The sequence below is a fragment of the Argopecten irradians genome, chromosome 7 (assembly GCF_041381155.1).
Source record: "Argopecten irradians isolate NY chromosome 7, Ai_NY, whole genome shotgun sequence".
In the NCBI taxonomy this organism is placed as follows: domain Eukaryota; kingdom Metazoa; phylum Mollusca; class Bivalvia; order Pectinida; family Pectinidae; genus Argopecten; species Argopecten irradians.
The window spans coordinates 5,225,669-5,239,166 of NC_091140.1; the positions used below are offsets into that span (position 1 = coordinate 5,225,669).

Consider the following 13,498-nt stretch of genomic DNA (forward strand, 5'->3'; position numbering starts at 1 on the left):
GGGAAGTAGTGGGTAAGTCTTTTCTCATCTTTGTGGACTCCGCAGGTAAACGGGAAAAAGTGTGGTAAGTTCTTATCTCGATCGTCTGTGGGAAGCCCCAGGGTACAACGGGAAGTATGGGAAAGTCACTGTCTCATCTTTGTGGGACCCGATGGGTAAACGGGAATTATGGGTAAGTCCATATTCTCATCTTTGGTGGACGCCGACGGTAAAACGTGAAGGTGTGGGTAACGGTCCATGTCACATCCACTTTTTAAATGGTCACCCAGTGTTATATCAATGATTGAATTTTAAGGGGTAATGTCGAGAACCAAAAATACATGTAGAAGATTTTTACAGTAGCTTTGAATGCCAATGTCAATTATTTTAGGAATTAATATTACTAGAACGTAATAAAAGATTGCGTACTATTGTCAGTAATAGCCCTTAAATTGCGGGGATATTATTTATTGTTTTGAATATAAATTGAAAGTAAAGTAGACACAAAATTATTGTATCAAGAGCTTGTCCACTGCTCTGGAAATACATATTTAAGATAATGTGAACTTTCATGGAAGCCACGCTAGTTGAACATTTTATACTTTTATACCTAAATACTAGTCACTGATCTTCTCGATTTCTGTGGTGATATCATGACCTTTGACCGTAACAACATCACAAGAAAAAAAGCATTTCATAATGGACTGAATCGATCATTCGCAAGTGTTACTAAACAATTGGTAGAACTGAATTAATGAAGTTAAATTCCTAACATTTTTGTTGACATTTTCATTTTCTTAGTTGTATTTAAAATTTTCACTATAAATGTCCTATTAGTGGTAGCATTAAAGCCTATTGTTCTTGCTTTTTAAATCTCTGGACCTGATTTTTCTTTTTACTGTTTTGTTCTACAATGAAAAGAGGATGTGACCTATGTATAGAGCTGTCCAGTTATTAAAATAAAAATACATTGTAGGGCCCGAAAAGGTGATTTTCTCTCTATTAAGATTTTTGTTAAAAGTCAAGGTCTCGACTGGTTTAGTCCACTTAATTAGTGACCTAATATTTGTTTCACTTTGATCAATTGTGTTCTGTTCTTTACTCACTCACCTCACATTGAGCTGTTATGTTAGAAGCACATTCAGTGGCCATTATTCAGACAGTTTCCATTGAGCTCATCCAGTATCACACAAAATACAGAAGTTATACTTACTATACGTGTATTCATTGATTTAACAAATTTTACTTTGTCCCTCATTGTTAACCTTTAAAATTTTCTCAAAACCCCAGCTGCACCTAGGACGACCTCCGTCAACATATGATATGATGTTTCTATACAGTCCTGTATTAATGTTAAAGTCGGTCTGATAAAAAATCCCTTTACAGATGGCGAATATGAGGAGATTCAATGTTGGAGTAGAAACCAATGTTAATAAATCCCTAACACATAGGATGAATCAATGTAGTGAAGTAGAACCAATGATAAAATCCTAACCACTAAGAGTTCAATGTTGGAGGTAGAACCAATGACAAAAATCCCTAACACTAGAGATCATTGTTGGAGTAGAACCAATGATAAAAATCCCCTAACAATAGTGATCAATGTTGGAGTTAGAACCAAATGTACAAAAAATCCTTAACACCTGAGATCAATGTTGGTGGAGAACCCAATGATGAAAAATCCCTTACACCAGAGATCAATGTTGAAGTAGAAACCAATGATAAAAAATCCCCTAACAAGAGAGATCAATGTTGGAGTAGAAACCAATGATAATAAATCCCTGAACACTAGAGATCAATGTTGGAGTTGATAACAATGATATAAATTCCCTAACACTAGAGATTCAATGTTGGTGTATAGACCAATGATAAAAAAATCCCTTATCTCTAGTAGGAATCAATGTTTGAGATAGTAACCCAATGATAATAATCCCAACACGTAGAGATCAATGTTGATGAGTTAGAACAATTGAAAAAATATCCACTTACACTAGAGATCAATGATTGAGTAGAACCAATGATAAACAATCCATAACACTTAGAGATTCATTGTTGGAGCTTTTAACCAATGATTAAAATCCCTACACTAGAGATCTATGTTGGAGTAGAACACAATGATAAAAATCCCTAACACTAGAGATCATGTATGGAGTAGAACCAATGATAAAAATCCCTAACACCTGGGAGATCAATGTTGGAAGTAAAAATGATAAAAATCTCATCTAACACTAGAGAACCAATGTTTGGAGTAGAAACCAATAGATAAAAATCCCTAACACTAGAGATCAAAGTCTGTAGTAGAACCAATGATAAAAATCCCTATGCACTGGTGAGATCAATGTTGGTAAGTCCAATGATAATAAATCCCTAAACACTAGATAACAATTGTTGGAGTAGAACCAGATGATAAAAATCCGAGGGTAACACGTAGAGATCAATCTTTTGGAGTAGAAACCAATGATAAAAATATCCCTAGACACTAGAGATCAAGTGTTGGAGTAGAACCAATGATAAAAAAATCCCTTACACCATAGATCAATGTTGGAGTAGAACAATGATAAAAAATCCCTTACACCAGAGATATCAATGTGTGGAGTAGAACCAATGATAAACAATTCCCTTAACACTAAAACAACCAAGATCAATGTTGGAGTATGAACCAATGATAAAAAATCCCTTACACCAGAGGATCATTGTTTTGTGAGTGAGAAACCAATGATTAAAATCCCTTACACCAGAGATCAGATGTTGGAGTAGAACCAATGATAAAAAAACCTAAACACCAGAGATCAACGTTCGAGAGTAGAACCAATGATAAAAATCCCTAACACCAGAGAACAATGTTGGAGTAGAAACCAAATGACAAAAATCCCTTACACCAGAGATCAATGTTGGAGTAGAACCAATGATAAAAAAATACCCTTGAACACTAGAGATCAAATGTTGGAGTAGAACCAATGATAAAAAAAATCCCTTACATTGTTTGTTCACTTTGATCAATTGTGTTCTGTCTTTACTCACTCACCTCACATTGAGCTGTATGTTAGAGCCATTCAGTGCCAGTATTAACAGTTTCCATGCTCAGAGATCACACACATTACAGAAGTATACTAACTATTGTGTATCATTGATTTATCAAATTTTACCTTTGTCTATTGTAACGTTAAAATTTTCTTCAAAGACAGCTGCACCAAGACGACCTCTCAACATATGATATGATTTTTCTATACTGTCTAATAAGGTTAGAATCGGTCTGATAAAAATCCCTTACAGGCGAATAGGAGATCAATGTTGGAGTAGAACCAATGATAAAAATCCCTAACACTAGAGATCAATGTTGGAGTAGAACCAATGATAAAAAATCCCTTACACCAGAGATCAATGTTGGAGTAGAACCAATGATAAAAAATCCCTTACACCAGAGATCAATGTTGGAGTAGAACCAATGATAAAAAATCCCTTACACCAGAGATCAATGTTGGAGTAGAACCAATGATAAAAAATCCCTTACACCAGAGATCAATGTTGGAGTAGAACCAATGATAAAAAATCCCTTACACCAGAGATCGATGTTGGAGTAGAAGTAACTATAATGAGGCTGCTACACATGCTACAGTCCGTTAGTACGGACCTTTGATGTTATATACAGACAATTGATTAAGACTGGTGAGCAATCATGAAATTAAAGAAGGATATTGTTTTTTTGTCTCCAGATTGTCAATGTTTATGTGTCCTTGCATAATCATCTGGCAAAGAGCATCATTATCTCTTCCATAAAGTGTTCTTTCCCTTTATCCTACAATTAACGCCGCGGGTGGTGTAGAATATGGACATAAGATTCAATCGCTAGGGCTAGGAATAAAGAGATGTAAAAATTGAATGGGATATGTTCAAGTCTGACTGGTAATGAAGAACATTTAACATCAGGGCTATAGCTGGGGATAATGAAAATGTATTTAATTTAGCACCGTCAAGTTTTAGAGTAAATGCTAGAAAAACCCTGTTAAATAATGATTAATTAGTGTGGATATCGATAAGTGCAATTTGATGATTCAGTATTGGAAACACTGAAAAATGTTTTCCTTGTCATTTTCATTTTGTTTCAGATTTTACATATGCACATAGCAGCCATTGATCGGTTGCCGTTGACTACAGGAGGCTCCCCGTTACAGCTACGATGTAAAGATTTCCGATGTGTGACCTTTGTCATCCCTAAAGATAGAGAATGCCAGGATATATACGAATCACTGGTGGACCTTTCAAGGCCAGGTTAGTTTAAACATCTCATGTATACACACCATGTTGTCAGAACTTGGCAACTGTCCCACATGGGTTTTGAACTCGCGACCCAGGGTGTAAAGGGCTAATGGTAATGAATCTGAGCATTTTAACCACCCCAACCACTGTGTTCCAAAGTCAAAGTACTCTAATAATAATGATTAATTATTTCTGGCCTAAATGAAAAATTATGAAGTAAAGGTTTATTGGTATCAGTGATTTCCAGATAATATGTTGTCCTTTTTGTCCTTTTCAGCCAGTATAGATGCTCTATATGCCTTCCATTTCTCCCTACCCGCTGCACAGAAGTCTTATGGATGGGACATGTATGATACACAGACAGAATACCTGAGGATGGGGATCCCTAACGAGCTCTGGGTTCTAACGAGTATGAATAAAGAGTATGAGGTGATTGTTTTTGTGATCATGTCCTGTATAATTGATGAGAATCAACTTTTCATTTTCTTTGATGCTCTACTTCTTGTAATATGCAGTTTCATGCATGCGGTAAACCAGTAACTAACTAATTAATAAACTCTTGCATATTTTGTATTACTGAGTTATCTGCCCTTGGGGAATGAATTTAGGTATTGACTGTGACATTGTGTGTGTTTTTCAGCTACATATTTTTATAGAAAACTTCTATTTATAGTAACATTCTTGTTATTTACTTTATGCCTACTAATGTTAACTTTATTTATAGTAACATCTTTGTTTCCACAGTTGTGCGATACGTACCCTCGAGACCTGTATGTCCCTGTCACAGCATCAACACCTATACTGGTCGGCAGTTCAAAGTTCAGAAGTCGGGGACGACTGCCCGCTCTCTCCTACCTACATAGAGACAATCAGGTTGGTTTCAGAGTTATGTCCCCTTATTAAAGCAAACTTACTGGTGGTCTTAGTCAATAAAAGAGTTATGTCCCCTTGTTAATGCAAATGGTGATCAGAGTCAATAACAGAGTAATGTTACCTTGTTAAAGTAAATGGTGATCGGTCAATAAAAGAGTTATGTCCCCTTGTTAAAGCAAATGGTGATCATAGTCAATAAAAGAGTTATGTCCCCTTGTTAAAGTAAATGGTGATCATAGTCTATAAAAGAGTTATGTCCCCTTGTTAAAGTAAATGGTGATCAGTCAATAAAAGAGTTATGTCCCCTTGTTAAAGCAAATGGTGGTCTTAGTCAATAAAAGAGTTTGTCCCCTTGTTAAAGCAAATGGTGATCATAGTCTATAAAAGAGTTAAGTCCCCTTGTTAAAGTAAATGGTGATCAGTCAATAAAAGAGTTATGTCCCCTTGTTAAAGCAAATGGTGATCATAGTCTATAAAAGAGTTATGTCCCCTTATTAAAGCAAATGGTGATCATAGTCTATAAAAGAGTTATGTCCCCTTGTTAAAGCAAATGGTGATCATAGTCTATAAAAGAGTTATGTCCCCTTGTTAAAGCTCAAGGTGATCATAGTCAATAAAAGAGTTATCTCCCCTTGTTAAAGTAAATGGTGATCATAGCCCATAAAGAGTTATGTCCCCTTTTTAAAGCAAACATAATTGTGATCATAGTCAATAAAAAAGTTATGTCCCCTAATTAAAGCAAGTGGTGATCATAGTCAATGAAAGAGTTATGTCCCCTTGTTAAAGCAAGTGGTGATCATAGTCAATAAAAAGAGTTATGTCCCCTTATTAAAGCAAATTATAATTATATATTAAATAGTCAGAGTTGTGCAGTTGTTAAAATATGCAATTATCATAGTTTATTACGAACGATTTTCCCATGTTTTCATGGTAATGATAAATTTCCAGTTGGGACAAAAGGTTCAATGAACTTGACTTTTCAAACACCACAATGTTTTTGTTGTCTGTAGGCTGCTATCTGTAGATGTAGCCAGCCTCTCTCTGGGTTCAGTGCCCGCTGTGTTGAGGACGAACAGATGCTACACGCCATATTGAGGGCGAATCCCTCCTCCAAGTTTCTGTATGTTGTGGACACAAGGCCAAAGGTAAGTTTCAACTGGACTTCAATATACTTTTATCAACAATCTTGCTGACCGAATGAAATACCTTCAAGGTCTACAAAGATACTGTAAACCTGTTCTATTTTACAGCTACTCAATTTCGCAAATTTCATTCCAAAACATGTTCGTGAAGATTAACATTCACGGATTGGTGAAAATGACTGAAAATCCTTATCAGTATCATTGATGTAGATGTTAGTTCCTGGAGATGAATTTTCACGAAGTTATTTGTATCGCTAAAGTAAATCACACGTGAGAGAAAGTTTGTTTACAGTAGTGAAGTTCATTCCTGGGTGGTGTTGTTGTCAAATGCAATCATATCATAGTCAAATCTCTAAAGAGCACCCGAGTGTGGTTAAAGACATATGAATTCAAAGTTTTGAGTGATATATGTGATTCACTCACTTCAGTTTGAGTACACCATAAATATTTTGTATAAAAGCTTGTTTTCCAAAGTTAAGATTGCGAAAATTACAAAAAAAACGAAAATACAAAAAAAAAAATATTTTATATTGATACAAGGCCATAAACAACGAATGCTCTGTAAACTTCCCAAGGTTTTTTTTTATCAATTGTATATATCCTTTAGGAATGTTGTAGTTTTGTGCTAGGTTTCCTAAGAAATGTTGTTGTAGTTTTGTGCTAGGTTTCCTAAGAAATTTGTTGTAGTTTTGTGCTAGGTTTCCTAAGAAATGTTGTTGTAGTTTTGTGCTAGGTTTCCTAAGAAATGTTGTTGTAGTTTTGTGCTAGGTTTCCTAAGAAATTTGTTGTAGTTTTGTGCTGTTGTAGTTTTGTGCTAGGTTTTCTAAGGAATGTTGTTGTAGTTTTGTGCTAGGTTTCCTAAGAAATGTTGTTGTGGTTTTGTGCTAGATTTCCTAAGGAATGTTGTGATAGTTTTGTGTTTTTTCCGCAGATCAATGCGATGGCTAACAAAGCAGCTGGAAAGGGATACGAGAATGAAAACTTCTACTCTGATATCAAGTTCCAGTTCCTTGGCATAGAAAACATTCATGTGATGAGGAATGGCTTACAGAAGTTAATCGATGGTAAGTTATTTTTGGTGTTTCATGGATGTTACCGTATGCATGTATTATGGCTGGGTGTTTCTGCTGGAAGATATTGACTAAAAACTGGAAAATTAAATTTCAACGGTTTTAATATTTCATGAATTGGCAGTAAGGATGCATATAATTCTCATTGATTTCTCATTATTTTATGAATCAAATGTTTGCAGTCATAGCAATGATCCATGAAAATAAATCCTGAAAATATTTTCCTCATTAAAAGAGCCAGCTATACAGTACCTGTTGGCATGGAAGATAAACTTACATTTAGGTACAGTTTGATGCTCAAATGAATTCCACTGTGAAACATTCTTACTGAAGTATAAGAGAAACGTTTTATTGGAATTTCATACTGTTGCCCATAAACTTTGTTTTTTTGTATATATCTGGCTGGTTTCTTTTTTCAGTATGTGAACTGAAAAATCCATCAATGAATGCATTCCTGTCCAGTATAGAGGGAAGTGGTTGGCTGAAACACATTAAATCAGTGATAGACACGTCTGTATTCATAGTAAATGTAAGTCTGTTATAGGGATTGATAGACACATCTGTGATCATAGTCAATGTAAGTCTGTTATAGGGATGGATAGACACATCTGTGATCATAGTAAATGTAAGTCTGTTACATAGTCAATGTAAGTCTGTTATAGGGATGGATAGACACATCTGTGATCATAGTCAATGTAAGTCTGTTATAGGGATGGATAGACAGGTCTGTATTCATAGTCTATGTAAGTCTGTTATAGGGATGGATATACACGTCTGTATTCATAGTCAATGTAAGTCTGTTACATAGTCAATGTAAGTCTGTTATAGGGATGGATAGACACATCTGTGATCATAGTCAATGTAAGTCTGTTATAGGGATGGATAGACACATCTGTATTCATAGTCAATGTAAGTCTGTTATAGGGATGGATAGACACATCTGTGATCATAGTCAATGTAAGTCTGTTATAGCGATGGATAGACAGGTCTGTATTCATAGTCAATGTAAGTCTGTTATAGGGATGGATAGACAGGTCTGTATTCATAGTCAATGTAAGTCTGTTATAGGGATGGATAGACACATCTGTGATCATAGTCAATGTAAGTCTGTTATAGGGATGGATAGACAGGTCTGTAATCATAGTCTATGTAAGTCTGTTATAGGGATGGATAGACACGTCTGTATTCATATTCAATGTATATCTGTTATAGGGATGGATAGACATGTCTGTATTCATAGTCAATGTAAGTCTGTTATAGCGATGGATAGACATGTCTGTATTCATAGTATATGTATATCTGTTATAGGGATGGATAGACATGTCTGTATTCATAGTCAATGTAAGTCTGTTATAGGGATGGATAGACAGGTCTGTATTCATAGTCAATGTAAGTCTGTTATAGGGATGGATAGACATGTCTGTAATCATAGTCAATGTAAGTCTGTTACATAGTCAATGTAAGTCTGTTATAGGGATGGATAGACATGTCTGTATTCATAGTAAATGTAAGTCTGATACATAGTCAATGTAAGTCTGTTATAGGGATGGATAGACACGTCTTTGATCATAGTCAATGTAAGTCTGTTATAGGGATGGATAGACATGTCTGTATTCATAGTCAATGTAAGTCTGTTATAGGGATGGATAGACACATCTGTGATCATAGTCAATGTAAGTCTGTTACATAGTCAATGTAAGTCTATTATAGGGATGGATAGACATGTCTGTATTCATAGTCAATGTAAGTCTGTTATAGGGATGGATAGACACATCTGTGATCATAGTCAATGTAAGTCTGTTATAGGGATGGATAGACACATCTGTGATCATAGTCAATGTAAGTCTGTTACATAGTCAATGTAAGTCTGTTATAGGGATGGATAGACACGTCTGTGATCATAGTCAATGTAAGTCTGTTATAGGGATGGATAGACATGTCTGTATTCATAGTAAATGTAAGTCTGATACATAGTCAATGTAAGTCTGTTATAGGGATGGATAGACACGTCTGTGATCATAGTCAATGTAAGTCTGTTATAGGGATGGATAGACATGTCTGTATTCATAGTCAATGTCAGTCTGTTATAGGGATGGATAGACACGTCTGTATTCATAGTCAATGTAAGTCTGTTATAGGGATGGATAGACATGTCTGTATTCATAGTCAATGTCAGTCTGTTATAGGGATGGATAGACACATCTGTGATCATAGTCAATGTAAGTCCGTTACATAGTCAATGTAAGTCTGTTATAGGGATGGATAGACACGTCTGTATTCATAGTCAATGTAAATCTGTTATAGGGATGGATAGACACATCTGTGATCATAGTCAATGTAAGTCTGTTATAGGGATGGATAGACAGGTCTGTATTCATAGTCTATTTAAGTCTGTTATAGGGATGGATAGACACATCTGTAATCATAGTCAATGTAAGTCTGTTATAGGGATGGATAGACACATCTGTGATCATAGTCAATGTAAGTCTGTTACATAGTCAATGTAAGTCTGTTATAGGGATGGATAGACACATCTGTGATCATAGTCAATGTAAGTCTGTTATAGGGATGGATAGACACATCTGTGATCATAGTCAATGTAAGTCTGTTATAGGGATGGATAGACAGGTCTGTATTCATAGTATATGTAAGTCTGTTATAGGGATGGATAGACACATCTGTAATCATAGTCAATGTAAGTCTGTTACATAGTCAATGTAAGTCTGTTATAGGGATGGATAGACACGTCTGTATTCATAGTCAATGTAAGTCTGTTACATAGTCAATGTAAGTCTGTTATAGGGATGAATAGACACATCTGTGATCATAGTCAATGTAAGTCTGTTATAGGGATGGATAGACACATCTGTGATCATAGTCAATGTAAGTCTGTTATAGGGATGGATAGACACATCTGTGATCATAGTCAATGTAAGTCTATTATAGGGATGGATAGACACGTCTGTATTCATAGTCAATGTAAGTCTGTTATAGGGATGGATAGACACGTCTGTATTCATAGTCTATGTAAGTCTGTTATAGGGATGGATAGACACGTCTGTGATCATAGTCAATGTAAGTCTGTTATAGGGATGGATAGACAGGTCTGTAATCATAGTCTATGTAAGTCTGTTATAGGGATGGATAGACACGTCTGTATTTCATATTCAATGTATATCTGTTATAGGGATGGATAGACATGTCTGTATTCATAGTCAATGTAAGTCTGTTATAGCGATGGATAGACATGTCTGTATTCATAGTATATGTATATCTGTTATAGGGATGGATAGACATGTCTGTATTTATAGTCAATGTAAGTCTGTTATAGGGATGGATAGACAGGTCTGTATTCATAGTCAATGTAAGTCTGTTATAGGGATGGATAGACATGTCTGTAATCATAGTCAATGTAAGTCTGTTACATAGTCAATGTAAGTCTGTTATAGGGATGGATAGACATGTCTGTATTCATAGTAAATGTAAGTCTGATACATAGTCAATGTAAGTCTGTTATAGGGATGGATAGACACGTCTGTGATCATAGTCAATGTAAGTCTGTTATAGGGATGGATAGACATGTCTGTATTCATAGTCAATGTAAGTCTGTTATAGGGATGGATAGACACATCTGTGATCATAGTCAATGTAAGTCTGTTACATAGTCAATGTAAGTCTATTATAGGGATGGATAGACATGTCTGTATTCATAGTCAATGTAAGTCTGTTATAGGGATGGATAGACACATCTGTGATCATAGTCAATGTAAGTCTGTTATAGGGATGGATAGACACATCTGTGATCATAGTCAATGTAAGTCTGTTACATAGTCAATGTAAGTCTGTTATAGGGATGGATAGACACGTCTGTGATCATAGTCAATGTAAGTCTGTTATAGGGATGGATAGACATGTCTGTATTCATAGTAAATGTAAGTCTGATACATAGTCAATGTAAGTCTGTTATAGGGATGGATAGACACGTCTGTGATCATAGTCAATGTAAGTCTGTTATAGGGATGGATAGACATGTCTGTATTCATAGTCAATGTCAGTCTGTTATAGGGATGGATAGACACGTCTGTATTCATAGTCAATGTAAGTCTGTTATAGGGATGGATAGACATGTCTGTATTCATAGTCAATGTCAGTCTGTTATAGGGATGGATAGACACATCTGTGATCATAGTCAATGTAAGTCCGTTACATAGTCAATGTAAGTCTGTTATAGGGATGGATAGACACGTCTGTATTCATAGTCAATGTAAATCTGTTATAGGGATGGATAGACACATCTGTGATCATAGTCAATGTAAGTCTGTTATAGCGACGGATAAACAAATCTGTGATCATAGTCAATGTAAGTCTGTTGTAGGGATGGATAGACACGTCTGTATTCATAGTCAATGTAAGTCTGTTATAGGGATGGATAGACATCTCTGTAATCATAGTCAATGTAAGTCTGTTACATAGTCAATGTATATCTGTTATAGGGATGGATAGACATGTCTGTAATCATAGTCAATGTAAGTCTGTTACATAGTCAATGTATATCTGTTATAGGGATGGATAGACACATCTGTGATCATAGTCAATGTAAGTCTGTTATAGGGATGGATAGACAGGTCTGTATTCATAGTCTATTTAAGTCTGTTATAGGGATGGATAGACACATCTGTAATCATAGTCAATGTAAGTCTGTTATAGGGATGGATAGACACATCTGTGATCATAGTCAATGTAAGTCTGTTACATAGTCAATGTAAGTCTGTTATAGGGATGGATAGACACATCTGTGATCATAGTCAATGTAAGTCTGTTATAGGGATGGATAGACACATCTGTGATCATAGTCAATGTAAGTCTGTTATAGGGATGGATAGACAGGTCTGTATTCATAGTATATGTAAGTCTGTTATAGGGATGGATAGACACATCTGTAATCATAGTCAATGTAAGTCTGTTACATAGTCAATGTAAGTCTGTTATAGGGATGGATAGACACGTCTGTATTCATAGTCAATGTAAGTCTGTTACATAGTCTATGTAAGTCTGTTATAGGGATGAATAGACACATCTGTGATCATAGTCAATGTAAGTCTGTTATAGGGATGGATAGACACATCTGTGATCATAGTCAATGTAAGTCTGTTATAGGGATGGATAGACACATCTGTGATCATAGTCAATGTAAGTCTATTATAGGGATGGATAGACACGTCTGTATTCATAGTCAATGTAAGTCTGTTATAGGGATGGATAGACACGTCTGTATTCATAGTCTATGTAAGTCTGTTATAGGGATGGATAGACACGTCTGTATTCATAGTCAATGTAAGTCTGTTATAGGGATGGATAGACACGTCTGTGATCATAGTCAATGTAAGTCTGTTATAGGGATGGATAGACACGTCTGTGATCATAGTCAATGTAAGTCTGTTATAGGGATGGATAGACACGTCTGTATTCATAGTCTATGTAAGTCGTTATAGGGATGGATAGACACGTCTGTATTCATATTCAATGTATATCTGTTATAGGGATGGATAGACATGTCTGTATTCATAGTCAATGTAAGTCTGTTATAGGGATGGATAGACACGTCTGTGATCATAGTCAATGTAAGTCTATTATAGGGATGTATAGACATGTCTGTATTCATAGTCAATGTAAGTCTGTTATAGGGATGGATAGACACGTCTGTATTCATAGTCTATGTAAGTCTGTTATAGGGATGGATAGACATGTCTGTATTCATAGTCAATGTAAGTCTATTATAGGGATGGATAGACATGTGTCTGTATTCATAGTCAATGTAAGTCTGTTATAGGGATGGATAGACATGTCTGTATTCATAGTCAATGTAAGTCTGTTATAGGGATGGATAGACATGTCTGTATTCATAGTCAATGTAAGTCTGTTATAGGGATGGATAGACATGTCTGTATTCATAGTCAATGTAAGTCTGTTATAGGGATGGATAGACACGTCTGTATTCATAGTCAATGTAAGTCTGTTATAGGGATGAATAGACACGTCTGTATTCATAGTCAATGTAAGTCTGTTATAGGGATGGATAGACACGTCTGTATTCATAGTCAATGTAAGTCTGTTATAGGGATGGATAGACACATCTGTATTCATATTCAATAAATATCTGTTATAGGGATGGATAGA

At 35.5% G+C, this 13,498-nt stretch overlaps 1 protein-coding gene and 1 long non-coding RNA gene across 4 annotated transcripts in view; both read left to right on the forward strand.

Annotated features, from left to right (window-relative positions):
* Positions 1-13,498, forward strand: part of LOC138327348 (uncharacterized) — a 153,897-nt gene that overhangs the window by 40,481 nt on the left and 99,918 nt on the right. The window lies entirely within an intron of this gene.
* Positions 1-13,498, forward strand: part of LOC138327346 (phosphatidylinositol-3-phosphate phosphatase MTMR7-like) — a 28,335-nt gene that overhangs the window by 1,463 nt on the left and 13,374 nt on the right. For all 3 annotated transcript variants that reach the window (XR_011209034.1, XM_069273366.1, XM_069273367.1), the window contains exons 2-7: positions 4,086-4,248; positions 4,514-4,665; positions 4,981-5,109; positions 6,120-6,254; positions 7,183-7,315; positions 7,741-7,850. Coding sequence is in view for 2 of the 3 variants with exons in the window: in XM_069273366.1 (XP_069129467.1) it covers positions 4,095-4,248; positions 4,514-4,665; positions 4,981-5,109; positions 6,120-6,254; positions 7,183-7,315; positions 7,741-7,850 (813 nt within the window). In the remaining variant the exon portion in view is untranslated. The remainder of the gene's footprint in view (positions 1-4,085; positions 4,249-4,513; positions 4,666-4,980; positions 5,110-6,119; positions 6,255-7,182; positions 7,316-7,740; positions 7,851-13,498) is intronic.